Source organism: Gopherus evgoodei, chromosome 11 (genome assembly GCF_007399415.2).
Source record: "Gopherus evgoodei ecotype Sinaloan lineage chromosome 11, rGopEvg1_v1.p, whole genome shotgun sequence".
NCBI lineage: Eukaryota > Metazoa > Chordata > Testudines > Testudinidae > Gopherus > Gopherus evgoodei.
In genome coordinates, this window is record NC_044332.1 from 30,835,224 (window position 1) to 30,854,214 (window position 18,991).

Consider the following 18,991-nt stretch of genomic DNA (forward strand, 5'->3'; position numbering starts at 1 on the left):
TTATTAGTAATAATCCACTGAGTTTAGATTTGAAATGCATTTTCCCTTAGCTCTCTAGATCTGAGTTTTATTAGGTGTATGTGTGTGTAGATATCTATATATCTATATCTACATATAGATATAGATATAGTCTTGTATTTTAATAAATCTGTATGTATTGAAAAAATCAAGAGAAAACTTTTTATTTTGCAGGGTCTGTTGGTGGCTACAATTTTCTGCTTTTTTAATGGAGAGGTACAGTAACTGATTTCAATTTATTTCCTGTTCTTTTCACTTTCTTAATTTTGGTTTAGCGTTAAAGGAAATTGTTTTGTTGTTTTTTTTTTAAATCCACCACTCCAGTAACAAATGTAAAATTGTAATAGAAATTTAAATTTACACTTCTACATTTTAAAAGAAGTACGAATGTTAGCGATAAAGTATTCGAGAATAACTTACCTAGTAAGACCTGAATTTAGGCTTCAGTGTTGCCTCTAAAATATTTCATGACATTCTTAAGGGTTTAAACCTATTAGGTGTTGAGCAATCTAAAATTCCCTTGATTCAGAAGTAATTAATGGCACTCAGCACTTTGCAGGTTGGTATCCATATGACAATAACAGTAGTGCTATGTGGGAAAAAAAATTCAGTACTGAAGAATAAAATCATAAATTCCTAGTGGACATGTATTCTCATCCAAGAAGCTACCAAACTGTCATCATTGTGTCAGCCTTCCCCCCTTGAATTGGTCCTTCGAGGTCAGGAATGAGGCACATTTGTGGGACAGAACTGGAAAAATTGTACTGTTACTTTCTGGGAAATAACTGCTCTGTAATTAGGTTGAGGTCTCCATCTCTGGGACTGTTAATGTGGTACCTTTCATGAATACTAACTTCACTGTATGAAATGGAGATAAAAGGTCATCTCTTTTGGTGGTGTTTCAGTTTTTTTTTATTTTTGGGAGCAGAACTCTGGGTTTATGTTTTGCAGTCGGCCTTTTCAGCACAAATGGAAAAAAATTTTCAAGGCCAAGGCTTTGTAAACCTTATATGTTTGGGCCATCAAAAAGTTTTCCTTGCGTCAGTTGGACCTCCATTCTTCTGGGAGTCCAATCCTGCCCTTCAGGTGACTACTGAGCAGACATGCCAAATCCGCAAAAAAAAAAAAATGCAAAAATTTGTTTTTGGCTAAATTGGCTTGATTTTGGGTTAATTGGCTTGTGAGTTGCTTGTTAGCTGGTTTTTATTTGTTCTTGTTTGGCTTGTAGTTTGTTGCTTGTTGCTTCTTTTTTTGATCGGTTCAGGGCAAGCAGGGGAAAGGTGGGGAGAGAGTCAGTGGTGCACAGCGGGCCCACCACCATCTAGTCACATAGAGTATGGGGGTTCTTGGGGATTGGCTTGTTTTGGCCTTGTTTTAAAATGGAATTAGCTTGATTTTTAGCTTATTTTGAAAGCCAGGGTGCTTATTTACTGCGTGAAAGTTGGCAACTGTGCTACTGAGGGCACATACTTGCTCCTTCTGAATTCAAAGGACTGTGCCCTAAGTCTTCAGTGGGCTAAGGCCCTGACCCTGCATCACAGAAGTTAATGGAACTTTGCCATCAGTTTTGTTTTCACTAGGAAAATAAAGTAATTTGCTATTTTTCCCATAGTTGTATCAGGGAGACAGTTACTAATCCATCTGGTACCTATTTCTACACAACTGCTTATTCCCACACATAGTTCAATTACAGTATATGTGAGTAAGCAGATGTGTGGGAGTAAGAATATGTAGGATTGAGCCTTTAGGTATTTTTAGGGCTGCCAAGTGATTAAAAAAATTAATCACAATTAATTGCACTGTTAAACAATAATAGAATACCATTTATTTAAATATTTATGGATGTTTTCTACATTTTCAAATATATTGATTTCAGTTACAACACAGAATACAAAGTATTCAGTGCTCACTTTATATTTATTTTTGATTGCAAGTATTTGCACTGTAAAAAACTAAATGAAATAGTATTTTTCAATTCACCTAATACAAGTACTGTAGTGTAATCTCTTTATCATGAAAGTTGAACTTACAAAAGTAGAATTATATACAAAAAACTGCATGTGAAAATTAAACAATGTAAAATTTTAGAGTCTACAAGTCCACTCAGTTCTACTTGTTAAGCCAATCGCACAGATAAAAGACGGTTACTCACCTTTGTAACTGTTGTTCTTCGAGATGTGTTGCTCATATCCATTCCAGTTAGGGTGTGCGCGCGCCGCGTGCACGTTGGTCGGAGAAACTTTTACCCTAGCAACCCAGGCGGGTCGGCTGGGCGCCCCCTGGAGTGGCGCCGCTATGGCGCCCAATATATATCCCAGCCGACCCAGCCACCCTTCAGTTCCTTCTTGCCGGCTACTCCAACAGTGGGGAAGGAGGGTGGGTTTGGAATGGATATGAGCAACACATCTCGAAGAACAACAGTTACAAAGGTGAGTAACTGTCTTTTCTTCTTCGAGTGATTGCTCATATCCATTCCAGTTAGGTGATTCCCAAGCCTTACCTAGGCGGTGGGGTCGGAGTGAGATGTGGCGGTATTTAAAACTGCTACACCAAAGGCCGCATCATCTCTTGATTGTCTGACTAGCGCATAGTGTGCGGTGAATGTGTGGACCGATGACCAGGTCACTGCATGGCATATCTCCTGGATAGGCATGTGCGCCAGGAAGGCTGCCGACGCCGCCTGGGCTCTCGTGGAATGTGCCGTGAGGTGGCTAGAGGGGACACGAGCTAGGTCGTAGCATGAGCGAATGCATGCAGTCACCCAGGAGGAAATCCTCTGAGAGGAGATTGGCTGACCCCTCATCCGTTCTGCGACCACCACAAACAGCTGAGGGGATTTTCGGAATGGCTTTGTTCGCTCAATGTAGAAAGCGAGCGCTCTGCGTAAATCTAAGGAGTGTAGCTGCTGCTCTCTCCGAGAAGAGTGTGGCTTTGGGAAGAAGACTGGGAGGAAGATGTCCTGGTTGGTATGGAAGGCAGAAACAACCTTAGGGAGAAATGCCGGGTGGGGTCGCAGGTGCACTTTGTCCTTATGGAAGACGGTGTAGGGTGGGTCGACTGTGAGAACTCTGAGCTCGGAGACCCGTCTGGCCGATGTAATGGCCACCAAGAAGGCCGTCTTCCATGACAGATACGTGAGCGAGCAAGTCGCCAGTGGCTCGAATGGCGGGAGCGTGAGCCTGTTTAGGATCAAGTTAAGGTCCCAGGTAGGAGCAGGGCGGCATACGGGGGGGGTAGAGACGTTCCAGGCCTTTAACAAATCTGGCGACCAAGGAGTGGGAAAATACGGAGCGGCCACCCTCTCCTGGTCGAAAGGCGGATATGGCCGCTAAGTGTACCTTTAAGGAGGATGTCGCCAGGCCCTGCTGCTTAAGGTACCAGAGGTAGTCTAGGACCATGGGAATCGGGGCCTGCATAGGGTTCACCCCCTGAGTTGCGCATCAGCAAGAGAAGCGCTTCCACTTGGCCCTGTATGTTGAGCGAGTGGAGGGCTTCCTGCTGTTAAGGAGGATGTGCTGGACCGGTGCGGAACAGCTGAGCTCCGCCGTGTTCAGCCATGCAGGAGCCACGCCGTGAGGTGCAGGGCTCGTAGGTCTGGGTGGCAGAGCTTGCCGTGATCCTGCATAATCAGGTCTGGGTGGAGAGGAAGGGGGATTGGAGGGTCCACTGATAGGTCCAGCAAGGCGGTGAACCAGTGCTGTCTGGGCCACGCAGGTGCGATCAGGATTAGATGCGCTTTGTCCCTGCGTAGTTTCAACAGGACTTTGTGCACCAGAGGGAACGGAGGGAAGGCATACAGTAGGTGGCGGGTCCATGGCAGGAGAAATGCGTCCGTGATCGACCCGGGAGAGAGACCCTGAAAGGAGCAAAACTCCTGGCACTTCCTGTTGGACTTGGTCGCGAAGAGGTCTATGCGGGGAAATCCCCACCTCTGGAAGATGGAATGGATGACATCCAGCCTGATCGACCATTCGTGGCATAGGAAGGATCGGCTGAGTCTGTCCGCCAGCGTGTTCTTGACCCCTGGGAGGAAGGATGCCGCCAGATGTATCGACTGGGCTATGCAGAAGTCCCAGAGTCGAATGGCTTCCTGACATAGGGGAGACGAACGGGTTCCCCCGTTTGTTGATATAATACATGGCCGTTGTGTTGTCCGTGAGTACGGAAACACAATGGCCGCGTAGGCGTCGCTGAAATGCCTGGCATGCGAGGCGGACTGCCCTCAACTCCTGGACATTTATGTGGAGTGACAGCTCTTGGGACGACCAAAGGCCCTGGGTACGCAGGTGTCCTAGGTGGGCTCCCCACCCCAGGGATGACGCATCGGTTGTTAGAGTCATCGACGGTTGCTGTGGATGGAACGGCATCCCCACGCATACTAGGGATGGGGTCAGCCACCAGTCGAGGGAGCGGAGAGGGTCGGGGGGGACCGTCACCAATACATCCAGGTGGTCCCTGCCCGGGCGGAATACGGAGTGAAGCCACGTTTGGAAGGGCCTCATTCGGAGCCTGGCATACTTCGTCACGTAAGTGCATGCGGCCATATGCCCTAGTAGTGTGAGGCAGGTGCGAGCTGAAGTGATTGGGGAGGCCTGCAAGCTCCGTATGATCACGACGATTGTCTGGAAGCGAGGTTGAGGCAAGTAAGCCCTGGCTTGGGTAGACTCCAGGGTCGTGCCTATGAAGTCCAACCGCTGTGTGGGGATCAGGCTGGATTTCTCGGCATTGAGAAGCAGGCCTAGCTGGGAGAAGAGGTCCGTAACGGCCTCGACATGTCTCCGCACTTGCGACTGGGAGGACCCCTTCAGGAGCCAGTCGTCGAGGTACGGAAAGACGTGGATTTTCCGCCGACGGAGGTGGGCGGCCACAACGGCCATGCACTTGGTAAACACCCTCGGGGCCGTGGAGAGGCCGAAGGGTTGGACTGCGAACTGGAAGTGCTGATGCCTGACCGTGAAGCAAAGGTACTTCCTGTGCGGTGGAAAGATGGCGATATGGAAGTACGCGTCCTTCATGTCGAGGGCGGCATACCAGTCTCCAGGATCCAGGGATGGGATAATGGTTCCCAGGGAGATCATGCGGAACTTCAACTTGAGCATCTATTTGTTGAGGCCCCGCAGGTCTAGGATGGGTCTGAGATCTCCCTTGGACTTGGGGATCAGAAAATATCGGGAGTAGAACCCCTTGCCTCTCTCGCCTAGAGGTACCTCCTCTATAGCTCCCGCCGCGAGGAGGGAACGAACCTCCTGCAGGAGGGTTTGCTCGTGAGAGGGGTCCCTGAGGAGGGACCGGGAAGGGGGGCGGGAAGGGGGCGAGGAAGCAAATTGCAGATGGTATCCGTGCTTCACTGTGCGTAGCACCCAACGGTCTGAAGTTAACCGGGACCACGCTGGGAGGAAGTGGGAGAGGCGGTTGGAGAAGGTAGGGGAAGGATCCTGTCTTGCGCCTGGTATGTCATCCTCGGGCGCACCTAAAAGCCGGACTTGGAGCCCAGTAGTGCCTTGGAGGGCCCTTGGCTTTGGCCTCCCTGGGAGCCGGATTGGCATCTGCGGCCCCTCCTGCCACGCCGTCTATTGAGGTCCTGCCTCTGACGGGGTGGGAAGTATGGGCGTCGTGCTTGTGGCCTGAAGGGTCTACGCTGGGTAGAAGGTGTATGCATCCCCAGTGAGCGTATGATAACTCGATTGTCCTTCAGGTTTTGTAATTTGGAGTCCGTCTTGTCCGAGAACAACCCTTTCCCGTCAAAGGGTAAGTCCTGGACTGTATATTGGAGTTCCGGAGGTAGTGTGGAGGCTTGAAGCCATGAAATGCGCCTCATGGTTATTCCCAAGGCTAGGGTTCTGGCTGCTGAGTCAGCCGCGTCGAGGGAGGCCTGGAGGGAGGTCCTGGCCACCTTCTTACCCTCCTCCAGGAACGCATTAAATTCCGGGCGTGAGTCCTGGGGTAGAAGTTCGGAGAACTTACCCACCTCCGCCCATATATTATAGTTATAACGTCCCAGTAGGGCCTGCTGGTTGGCCACACGGAGTTGCAAGGCCCCAGCCGAATACACCTTGCGCCCCATGAGGTCCATTCACCTAGCTTCCTTGGCCTTAGGGGCCGGAGCCTGTTGGCCGTGCCGCTCCCTGTCGTTGACAGACTGGACAACTAGGGAGGAAGGAGGAGGGTGGACATATAGGTACTCGTACCCCCGAGAGGGTACCATGTACTTCCTTTCCACTCCCTTAGCTGTCGGCGGGATGTAGGCTGGTGACTGCCACAAGTTATCAGCGGTAGACTGGATAGTCTTTATGAATGAGAGGGCTACCCGGGTAGGTGCATCGGCCGAGAGGATGCTCACTACCAGGTCCTCAACCTCTGGGACCTCCTCCACAGGTAGGTTGATATTGAGGGCCACTCTACGGAGGAGGTCCTGGTGGGCCCTGAGGTCTATCGGTGGGGGTCCTGACGCTGAAGACCCAGCCACTGCCTCATCTGGTGAGGAGGAGGAGGAGGAGGATACTCTGGGGATGAGGGCCTCCTGTGCGGTCTGCTGTTCTTGGCCTGGTTCCTGCTTGAGCTGACCCGGGGAGTCTGGTGGCGGCTGTTTATCTGACTCAGCCACGGGGGGGCGGGAAACAGTGGCCTCTGGCACCCGATGCTCTGAGGCGGTAGAACGTGTCTGGGGTACGGGGGCAACCTGGGTCTGATGATATGCCCAGGGTGTCCAAAAACCCCACTGTTGGGTACCCGCGTCCTGCAGGTGGGGGTCCTGGAACACTCCCAGCGGTACTTCGGGATCCTGGTCCCGTTCATAGTAGCTACCCGCCTGGGAGGATGCCGACGTGCCTCTAGATGGCCAAGGTGGAGTGGCGAAAGTCGGTGCCGAGGTACCGACAGACCTTACACCTCTGGGTAGTGGTGACCGGTGTCGGTATTGGTGACGGTGTTGAGAGCGAGACCGGGACCTGCGACCGGCTCGGTGCCAGGAGGTCGACCGGGATCCCGAGTGCCTCTGTCTCGATCTGCTCCTGGAGGCGCGGCGCCCACCGCGGTGCCGTGAGCTGGAGCGGCACCTGGAGTACCTGGTTGACGCTCAGGATGTCGACCGGTGCCGGGAGCCTGAGCGGTGCCGGGAGCGTGATCGGTGCTGAGGTGACTGGTGCCGGGAGCTCGACCGGTGCCGAGGTGATCGGTGCCGGGAGTCTGACCAGCGTCGGGATCGAGATCGACGTGGAGAGCATGAGCGACGCCTCGATGCAGAGCGCCCGCGGGACCGTGATCTGGAGCGGTGCCGGTCTGCTACGCTGACCGAAGCTGGTCTGGTCAGGGTCGGTTTGCCCATGGAGTGGAGTACTCGCACCGGCGGTGCTGGGGGTAAGGGCAACGGTGCCTCGGTGATCGCGATCAGATCCCTCGCTGCGGCAAACGTCTCCGGGGTAGAAGGCGAAGCGGGCTCTACCCCTGTGTGCACCGAGGAGCCGCCAGGTGCCGGACTCGACGGCCCTCGTGGGGTCGGAGTCAACGGTACCGGCTTAGACGGTGCCGCGGCAGGTATCAGTGCCGGGCGATCCGTCTTTGGCGCAGGCTCTGACTGCGAGGCAATTGGTGGCGGGATGATATGCGCCTTCGCCACCTTCGGCCTCGGGGAGAGGGGGCGGCTCGGAGTCGGTTTCGGTGCCGGCTTCTTGGTGGCAGCACTCGGTGCCGTGGCGGTGCCCTTGCTTATCGGCTGACTTGTGCTCGGTGCCGAGGGCGGAGGTGTCAGGGCTGCTTCCATAAGGAGCTGTCTTAATCTAATGTCCCGCTCCTTCTTGGTTCTCGGCTTGAAAGACTTGCAGATTGAGCACTTGGCCGATAAGTGCGACTCCCTGAGGCACTTCAAGCAGGAGTCATGGGGGTCTCCGACTGGCATGGGCTTGTGACAAGCCAAGCACTGCTTGAAGCCCGATGAGTCGGGCATGAGCTCCGGCTCCCGGTGCGGGGAAGGGGGGATGGGTCCCCGATCCCCTCAAACTACAACTAAGAACTACACTAATAACACTAGATAACTAACTAACTACTAACTATATATGTATATATATATGTACAACAATAAACTATAACTACTATATACAACGATAGCGAAATGAGCTGCTAGGGAGTGTGGAGGTCAGCGAAGCTGCGCTCCACAGTTCCAACGACCGACACGGGCGGTAAGAAGGAACTGAAGGGTGGCTGGGTCGGCTGGGATATATATTGGGCGCCATAGCGGTGCCACTCCAGAGGGCGCCCAGCTGACCCGCATGGGTTGCTAGGGTAAAAGTTTCTCCGACGAACGTGCACGCGGCGCACGCACACCCTAACTGGAATGGATATGAGCAATCGAAGAAGAAACAAGTTTGTTTACATTTTCAAGAGATAGAGATAATGCTGCCTGCTTCTTGTTTACAATGTCAGCTGAAATTGAAAACAGGCCTTCTCCTGGCACTGTTGTAGCCAGTGTCAAAAGAAATTTACATGCCGGATGCGCTAAAGATTCATATGTCCCTTCATGCTTCAACTACCATTCCAGGGGACATGCATCCATACTGATGACAGATTCTGCTTGATAACAATCCACAGCCGTGCAGATTGACATATGTTCCTTTTCATTATCTTGAGTCAGATGCCACCAGCAGAAGTTGATTTTCTATTTTGGTGGTTCGGGTTCTGTAGTTTCCGCATTGGGGTATTGTTCTTTTAAGACTTCTGAAAGCATGCTCCACCCTTTGTCCTTCTTAGATTTTGGAAGGCACTTCAGATTCTTAAATCTTGGGTCAAGTGCTATAGCTATCTTTAGAAATCTCACATTGGTACGTTCTTCGCGTTTTGTCAAATCTGCAGTGAAAGTGTTCTTAAAATGAACAAAATATGCTGGGTCATCATCTGAGACTTCTACAACATTAAATATATGGCAGAATGTGGGTAAAACAGAGCAGGGGACATACAATTCTCTCCCAAGGTGTTCAGTCACAAATTAAATTAATTATTTTTTTAATGAGCATCATCAGTATGGAAGCATGTCCTCTGGAATGGTGGCCAAAGCATGAAGAGGCAGATGAATGTTTAGTATATCTGGCACATAAATACCTTGCAATGCTGGTTACAAAAGTGCCATGCAAATGCCTGTTCTCACTTTCTGGTGATGTTGTAAATAAGAAGAGGGCAGCATTATTTCCTGTAAATGTAAACAAACTTTTTTGTCTTAGTGCTTGGCTGAACAAGAAGTAGGACTGAGCAGACTTGCAGGCTCAGAAGTTTTACATTGTTTTGTTTTTGAGTGTTGTTATGTAACAAAAAAATTGACATTTATAAGTTGTACTTTCATGACAAAGAGATTGCACTACAGTACTTGTATGAAGTGAATTGAAAAATACTATTTCTTTTGTTTATAATTTTTACAGTGCAAATATTTGTAATAAAAAATAATATACACTTTGATTTCAATTGCAACACAGAATACAATATATGTGAAAATGTGGAAAAACATTCAAAATATTTTGGATTTTAATTGGCATTTTATTGTTTACCAGTGCAATTAAAAGTGCGATTAATCGCAATTAATTTTTTGAATTATAATTAATTTTTTGAGTTAATTACGTGCGTTAACTGTGATTAATCAACTGCTCTCGTATTTTTATTAGGCATTTTAAGAATGTATGAGAGACAGATAAATCATTTGACTAATAGAGAAGAATTGACTCAAATACACACCCAAAATCTGAACTAAGCAAAACCTGAACTGCAGGTTTCTTACGGTTTGGATAAGTTTCTCTCTCCATTATTTTTGGAGCTGGTCAGAACATTTTTGACCAAATTATGTTGTGCCAAAATATGCTGTTTTGCTGAATCTGAAGCATTTTGCAGACACATACCAGTTTTGAGGAAATCTCTGTTCAGGAGTGAGAGACACACTCATAGTTGGTTAACGCACTGCCCTGGGATGTGGTGGACCATAGTACAAGTCCCTGCTCCTCTGCCTGTTTCAGTGACGAGTTTTTCATCACAGATGATTCTGAATCTGATTGGATCACCTCTTACATCACTATGCTCTAATCACTGCCCCTCTCCCACCCTCCTCTGTTGAAAAGCTTGGGTTTGGATCTGAAAATGGATAATTTGACAGAATTACATTTTTGTGCAAACATTTGAATGATTTTCGTTTTGTTCTACTGTGAAACAAGAACAAAATGGGTGCAAAATGGAATTGCTGTCCTTTGATCAGCTATAATTGTTTTTAATTTATGTGCACCTCTTAACAATGTTTCCATTCCACTGCAGAACAAAATCAAATCTACTTGTGATTTTAAATTTAAAACTTGCTCTATTAGCATTAGTAATCAATTATTTATTCTATTAGGGTTCCAATATTATGAATTTACAGTCTATTATTTGACTGTATTCTCTCCTGAGCCAGAACTCTGTTCAGTGTCAGGGAGTTGGGCAGCTGTCTGTTATACCACTAATTTAGCATCCTTAATGGGCCTTACATTGCTGGAGGATCAGTGTAGCAAAGCTTAGCCCTGCCACGCCGTCTACACGCAGATGTACTAGCGGGGAGTTCCCCTCCAACAAGGGAATTTTCTTCTGGGTATTTGTGAACAGATTACAGCCACTTAGCATCACCTGAATCACATAAAAGGACCATAAATCATCTTGACATCTGGCCCACAATCTTTAATCTTAGCTGATATTTGTCCATTTACATCACATTGTGCAGAATTGTATGTTTTAAACATTGTTTCCTATCGTCTTCAGGTGTTCCAGTGGCACTATTCTACTTTTTTTCAGCTGGCTATAATTTCATTAAATCTTGCCATAAAAAGGATAGTATAGTAAGGTATAACGAATAAGGAGGGGGGTTCAAAAATATGGACTCAACTAGTGTTCTCTTGGTCTCTTACTAGATTCTGCTGCAGACATGACATTCTGCAGACATAACTCATAATCTTCTGTCCCTAAGGGCCTCTGTTATAACAGTCTTCAACTTGATATGTCTTATCTATGATATGTCCCCTTTAACATCACTTGACATAGCAACACCTCAGTATAATTTAAAGAATGCTAGGCATCCTAGAGAAGTGGCAGCATGCATGTGCAGTTTGTGTAGCTATAGGGAATAACAGTGAATAAGGAATCTTCATCTCCTGCAAATTTCTTTATTATTAATGGCACGTGGATTTTTCATTCCTTTGAGCAATGGAAAAGTCTTTACAGTAAAGACTGAAGTATAAGAATTGTTAGCAAGCAGTAACTTTTCTTTATCCATATACTGGGGTTTCCCAACTGCTGTGGACAATAGCATCACTTTACCAGCAGGAAACTACTATATCAGACACTCAGATACATGCTCTAACATAGAGCGTAACATGGTCTGCAATCACAGTGGGTGCTTGGAGCAACCCAAGCTTCAGTGGGCCTGATACAGACCTCATTGAAGTCAGTGGAAAAATTCCTATTGATTTCAGTGAATTTTGGATTAAACCACTAGTTTGGTTAGGGCATATTCAGTTGAACAGGAGACTGGCAGGAGCATTGCACCAACAGCCAGCACAGAAGGACATCTTTAAACTAGGGAGAAAAGCAAGAGCCATACAGCCAGATGGGGCACATGTATTAGTGACCAGGAAGTATGGCCATGACTATATATACTTTGCAATATGAGCTTATTTTAGGATTTTTTTGACTGTGTTATTTGCATGTAAGAGAGTGAGCCCACTGTCTGCTAAAACTATTTAAAATTGTTCAAAGCTGAGAAAAGGACAATAAAGTCCTTTGACTCCTCTGTATGTAACTTTTGTTAAAGGAGCATAATCTGGGGAAAACTTTGCTGCTGCATTGATCAGCTGTCTGCTGTGCAGTTCCTAGGTGTTGGATTAGACATGTTAGATGAGACTGCAGGAAAGCCAGAAATAATGGATAGGTAACAGCAGTGAATTACAAGACTAGACTGGTAGTGAGATGTTGATTTAACATAACAGAGGGGCTATTGCATGAGAGATTAAAAAGACTTGGCTTAGTGTAGAAAGAAATACCATGAGAATATGTTGGGGCCTGGAGGTGTGGGGAGGGAGAAGAAGATAAAAGAGAAGGTGAGAGAGCCATATTGAAACACCAAATTTAAGCAATGATTGTAGACAATACATCACACTACATAAACTGCTTTGCTCTTAAAAATTATTATTGATTTGTATTGCAATGGTGTCAAAGATGTTACAAACTTAGTTCCTGCCCCAACAAGTTTACAATCTAATTGAAGAGAAGGTTTAACAAGTGTAACAAACAGGAAGGAAGGTGGAAAAGAGGATGAGGGTACTGATGGTTTTGTGATTAAAACACTAGTCCAGAACTAAGATTATCCATTCTGGATCAATTCCTAGCTCAGCCATAGAATTCCCTAATTTCTCTTTCCCATCGTCTTAGTCTGTATCTGCATAGTTAAGGGAGGTGTGCAGTTTTTTGCTTCAAATCAACCCAGCGTTGTGATTTTCTTTCTTATTTATAAGTATATATAATACCTGGTGGAAAACAGGAAGCCGGTAGAAATATTCAAAGTGTGGGGTGGCATGGTCAAAGCTGCTGAGCAGCTAAGTTTTGTATGGATTATAAAATGCATTCTAAAGCTTCCCTCTCAGAAGGGGAGATATTTTAAAACATTCTTCTGCCTCATAGCTCCACCTGATTGAAGTAGGTTCACCACTGCAAAAAATTAAGGCCGCTCACCAGCCTTAATCTATGTGCGGAATTCCCTTTGCCAGGAACTGGAACTGCATACACAGACTGAGAAGAATATATAATCTTTTGTGTAGCAAGAGCAAGTGACTAAAATGGATTATAATGGACTGTCATACAGTAGATGGTGTCCCGGATGGGAGAAGAAAAATACTAGCTTTCTTCTTAACTCTTTTCATACTTCTCTGCTTCCCAAAGTATATTTTCTTTGCCAGCATACTGGGGAATATGAAACTCTGTTTTTAACTGAGGTTTTGATAGCAGACTACAGGAAGTCTAAATGTTGTGTCTGTGCTGTTCTATTGGTATTTATTTATCATAATTAAAGCCGGAGAGAAATTAGACAAAATAAGCCATTGTGTTAGAAAATGTAAAGTAAGCAAACGAAAACCTCCACACATAAGGAAAGCTGAATGGAAGATGTTGCCCCATAATAGTAATTTGTTAACAGACACTGATCCATCTGCAAATGTTGGTTTATATTCCAAATGGATGTACATCAATAAATCTGACAACATAAAAATGAAGGGCAAGATTTTCCCATGTGGCTGGTGATTTGAGCGCTAACTTGAGGCACATGGGTCCTGTGTCAAGACAACTTCACCTCAGTATTTAATGAAAATCAGGCTCATCACAAGTTAGGAACCCATAAGTATTAGTTTGAAAATTTTGGCAAAAGGAAATGAATAGTTAAGCTATTGCCATTACATTAAATGCTAATCAGATAGGACCAGAGCTTTAAGACGTGGTATCCTTTTTAGTGCCCATTGTTAACAGCTGCAAATAACTCTGACACAACTTAGCACTTAGCCTCCCGGTATTTTGCTTGTGTGAGAAAAGAAGCTAAGATGTAGATGATAAGGATTTCAGGTTGATAGGGCTAAAATTTGACCTCTTCTGTAACTACAGAGTGAATGTTCACTTTGGTCCATAATATAGTTAAGTGGTAGGACTAATACATAATCCCTGATGTTTAAGTCTGAGCAAAAACATAAATTAAGACTTTCCATAAATTTGATTTTCCTACAAGCAGCTGTTCCAGCGTTCTGATCACTCGTAACTTGGCCTCCTTCCCTCAAAAACTAATTCCGTGTGAATTTCATTAACACAGCACTTCAGTAAATCCAGTCTTCCTGTTGCACAGGTGTTTTGCCATATTGTATTAGAGGAAACCAATGAAATACATAACATCCTCACAATGAAGCATGTAAACAAACTGATGCTGCTGTGTTCTTTGGCTATTCTATTAAATTTATTTTTAACCGGGGTAAGAACATGTGCTGAAACTACCTTGCCATTAGTTTTATGAAGGCTTGATCACAAATAAGAGAAGACTTGTTGGACCAGACCCTCGGCTGGTGTAAATCGGACTTCAATGGAGTTATATCAACTGATGTTGCTGAGGATCTCACCACATTAATCATGAACACAGATAACCATTGGCTAACCACATTAGGGTTCAGGCAGTGTGTGAATATTTGTACTTCTGCGGCCCATGGTGTAAAATAGCCTAGTCTCTGGTGCTATAAATCCGAAATCTTTCATGAGCATTGAATGTATTAAAAATGTTACATATAATGATATTAGTCTGGGTTTACCAAAAATATAGCCTAATTCAATTTGTATTTCCTTCATAATAGTCCATGATTTTGATGCTATATACTAATTTTTAAGGTGAGCACATAGGCATCTTTCCAAGTAATTTATACACATTTTTTCCCCTCTTCCTTTCATGGAATAGGTCCAAGCTGTTTTGAGAAGGCACTGGAATCAGTACAGAATCCAATTTGAGCACAGCTTCACTCACTCAGATGCTATGCGCACAGCTTCCTACACGGTATCATCCATCAGTGATGTTCAGAGCTACAGCTTCAATCACGATTTCATGAATGAACATTTAAATGGGAAAAGCTACCATGACATGGAGAATATTGTTTTAAAAGCTGAAAAGCTGTATGGTTGACTGCAGAAACGCTGCATTGCCCGCATTCTAGTCCTAATAGCTCATGAACTTGACGTTTGAGTTAATGACTTCATGGCCAGAAGATTTTTACCTCACTGGGGACATGTTTTTCCTGAATGATGCTAACTTAAGACAATGCATTTCTCATGTGTATATACATATGCACATATATGTTCATACATAGATATAAGTACATATATAAAGAACCAGACTTTGCCTCTTCCATTTCTACTATGTAGACCAAGTTGGCAATTATTTTGTATGCAGGGACTCAATGAAGGATTTCTTATTTTCTTGAAAGTTTGTGTAAAGACTGCGTTGCATTGAAAGCCATTTCATTTACCTGCAAGAACTCATCTTGTAAATACTGTCTTAATCATAATATATTTGCTAAATTCAGCCAGTAAAGACATCCTAAATAAGTGGTTGAGATTGAAATCAGTCAGGAAAGACAGATGGTTGAAGATAATCGAGTCTGAGATGTTTATATGTATCTGGCTCATTTTTTGCCACTATTTTAAACCAGGCATATTGTAAAGGCATCCAGATGCCAATGCCTGAAATCTGAGGTATGAAACCCCAGCTGCTTCTATTCTGCAATGTAATATTTTACAAGATGTTTTTAATTATTTTGGTATACAGACAGCCTGATCCTGCCACTAATGACATAAATGGAAGTTTCTTATTGACTTTAATGGGAGCAGGACCAGTGAGATCTTGATCTGGAAAAGCTATAAGCCCATCTTTATCTTTGACTTTGATGGAACTTAAACTAGTGCTTAAGCTGTTTGTAAAAGTCAAGCAGGCTTGCTGACTTGGAGCAAGATTGCATACATGTAAAAAAAAAATTTCCTTGCCACATGCCTGATACCTGTCTCCTTAGTTTATCAGGCAAAACAAATCCCATTGGTACAGTGGCAGTTTTGGCTGAGAAAGGCATGCAAGATTGGATGGCATGCAAATAAATATTATCCTAGAGCCAGCTTCTTTAGCCTAGCCTAGTAATAAGACAAGGTGGTTTGGGGCATTTTCCAGTGGTTTTTGGAAAACTTATCAAGTCTGTCTTATGAAAATCTTTTAGAGCCTTTCTGAAGTGCCTTGTTTGGGAAATTCAGTATTATTTTGTGGTGATTGATTGTATAAGACTTGAATCTGTTAAGGTCTTAAAAAATATGTCTTTAAAGACAGCATTTTATGTGTGTTTTTAAATGTTTTATGTTTTAAACAAATAGTGTATTTTCAATACAAAAGAAGAAAAATCAGAAGGAGGGCGCATGATAAGAGGTTACTTTAGTTCTCAAAAAGTCTTATTCAAAAGTATTTTTAAGGCTGAATAAAGTGAAAGAAATGGATGAAAAAAAATCTAGTACTGTGGATGGTAGTATATTGACATGCAAAAGTATTTCTGATTTATTAAAACCAACACCAGAGGCTTAAAAAATACTTTTTCAGAACACCTCAGTGTTAAAGGCGTATTAATGAATATGAAAAATTCAGTTTTAGCCTTTAAGGGTGATATGTCATTAGTCTTCTAACAGACTTCAATAGATAGCTAATTAGCCAGCCATCATAGGGCTTATCAGTTTGAGATTTCATAAGAATGTGAATAGTTTTTGTCTTCATCGCAGCAGTCTGCAACTTTTTGTATATGTTTAAACCTGGCTGGTGATTAAATTTAGAAGAAAGGCCTTTAGTCGGTGGATTAATAGTAATCATAATAAGCTAGAATCTCAGTTGCCCAGATCAAAAGGTCTGTGCTGATAGTGAATAGTCTGAACAAAAATGTCTGAGGGTCACTCATTGGCCGTGTTTGTACCAGTGGCAGAAATCAGATGTCACAGTGTCATTGTGTGAATGCCAGCTGCTTACAAATGTTCTTACTGACCAAGTTGCTTGAACAACAATTTAAAAAAATTTACTCTGGCTGAAATCCCAGCAGACTTTTATGCATGGGACCAGAGCCAGAGGTGCTGTAAATCATATGGGCTCTCTTGAAGTCAAGGAAGCTACACTGGCTTACATCAGTGGAGGAACTGGCCCATACTGTTCATGTGTCTTCCAGGCAGCCATTACAGACTTAAAGCGTTTTATACAGCTTGATCAGCTGCGTAATTCAAAAAACCTGGCCAGACTAACATGATTAACCCATAAAGGGCAGCCAATGTAATCTCGAAGAGTTAAATTCTAAGGGCCCACTGTTCCCGTTAGATGATGCAACTCTACTGATTTTAGTAAGGTTTTTACCTCATAGCAGAGAGGAGTATTGACTGCTTGTAGTTCCATTAGGGAGCTGTGGATTGGGAAGGTAGGGGAGGGGAGAATGTGGTCCACAGCTTCTGCTACCAGAGCTGTCCTCACAGCTCAGGGTGACAGGCCCAATGTAGTGCCATGTATACTCTTAGACATGGCTGGCTTTAGGAAGAGCGGGGCCCAATTAGAACAGTTTCAACGGGCCTCCAGCAGAGATGACTAAAAAAAAAAAAGAAATGTAAAAAAACATGTGGGTCTTGTACTCATTGGACAGTGCTCCGAGTCTTCGGTGGCACTTCAGCAATGGGTCCTTCACTCGCTCCAGGTCCTCGGCGGCACTGAAGGACCCGCTGCCGAAGACCCAGAGCAAGCGAGGGACCCACCACCAAAGTGCCACCGAAGACCCAGAGCACCGCTGGGTGAGTAAAAATTAAAAAGGCGCCTCTAGCCAGGTAAGGGATTCTCACTGGGCGCAGGGCCCTCTTACATGTGGGGCCTGATTTGGAGGAATTGGGGGAGTAGGCCTAAAGCCAGCCCTGCTCTTAGAAAAGAAACAGCATGCAGCCCCAGCAAGGGCAGGTGAGAAACAATCCTTTGTGGCCATGGTGTGCCAAATAGTGTGGTAGCTACATTTTATCCTTAAGCATGAGGTAGACCTTCTTGCATATGGCTGTTGTATTAGAGAATAAGTTCCTACACCCTCTTCTTACAATATCCCTCTCACATATCCAGGGAGCCAAGAACATGGTCTAAATGCTCCTTTATCAGAATAAATTTGAATCCTTACACTGATTTCTCACATGGTCTTTTTTATATATACTTTGTACTGTGTTTGGGGCAAACACTGGTGTAGTTACTATATGTGCTCTGAAGGAATATAAACAGTTATGAGGGTTTTTAAGAATTCTTTTTACTAGGCAAGCATTTCATAGTAACTGTAGTTTGCTGTTAGTTTGTTATTCCGTAAGGATTTGCAGTCTCAAAGAGTGTTGGGGGGCTACCTGTCTTGTTTAGGATCTCATTTTGTATTTGGTATCTGTAATACTAATATGTTAGTTTTATATGTTTATGGATAGTACTTCAAATGAAAGAGAGAGTGTCTATTTTTATGCTACTGCTGTCAATTAATAAAATGCCACAAAGAAGTTAGGTCATGCTCACTGCTGGGTGCTCACTTTATTAAAGGTTAATTTACTAATTGTTTTGTCATTCATTATTTGTCAAGGTGATGATCTGTTAGAGTATTTGGCTGAACACATGCTAATGCATATCCTCCTTTGTTACCATTTCATGTCATAAAAGAGTCATGCTAGAAATCAAGCAACTTTCAAAACTATTGTACAATGTAAATAAGATTAATGGACTATAGCAGTGTATTTATTGCTTATAAAGTAAGAACAAAATGAAAAAATATGAAATTATTTTTGGTCTTATTTTCACTGATCCTATGAAACATTCATTTTAATTGTTGACAAACAAAGTATTAATTTTCTGATCAATAACATTATTATGCTTATTAAGTGCTTAGAAGTTTTACATATAAAAGTCATGATTTCTATTTATTACAATAGTGATAAAGGTGAGCAAATGCTCAGGCTTTTTACTCCTTCCTAACTATGTATGCAAAGTAATCTGACTCTAGGGAAACAGGTATAAAATTGTTAATAGCACTGCATAACGCTGGAGTATTTTTTAATATTCTTCAGATTACGGTCTCCTATAGCTTCTGATGCCATACAGGCAGACTCTCCTGGACCTGTATGGAACCTCACTGGAGTGACAGACTCGGTGATTTCAATTCACAAGTTTCCTATAGCTGCACTATTAATGGCTGTCTTCTTGTCACCCTTAATTCTGAATCTGCCTTTGGTTAAATCCTGTATATAAATAGTCAATTGCTAATATTATTCAGCAGAAGCGTTTTTTCCATGGATACCTATGAGAGCAAAAGGGCTGAGTGAACTTAGCCTATTTCACACCAAGCCATAGAGTTCTCCACAAACATGATGCATCTGCAGAGTCCAGGCC

The 18,991-nt window shown here is 44.2% G+C and overlaps 1 protein-coding gene across 3 annotated transcripts in view; it reads left to right on the forward strand.

Annotated features, from left to right (window-relative positions):
• The window catches only part of CALCRL (calcitonin receptor like receptor), a 110,198-nt gene extending 92,986 nt beyond the window's left edge, over window positions 1-17,212 (forward strand). For all 3 annotated transcript variants that reach the window (XM_030580744.1, XM_030580746.1, XM_030580745.1), the window contains 2 exons: window positions 193-234; window positions 14,492-17,212. In XM_030580744.1, the coding sequence (XP_030436604.1) occupies window positions 193-234; window positions 14,492-14,713 (264 nt within the window). In that variant the 3' untranslated portion in view covers window positions 14,714-17,212. The remainder of the gene's footprint in view (window positions 1-192; window positions 235-14,491) is intronic.
• Window positions 17,213-18,991: the final 1,779 nt, after the last annotated feature.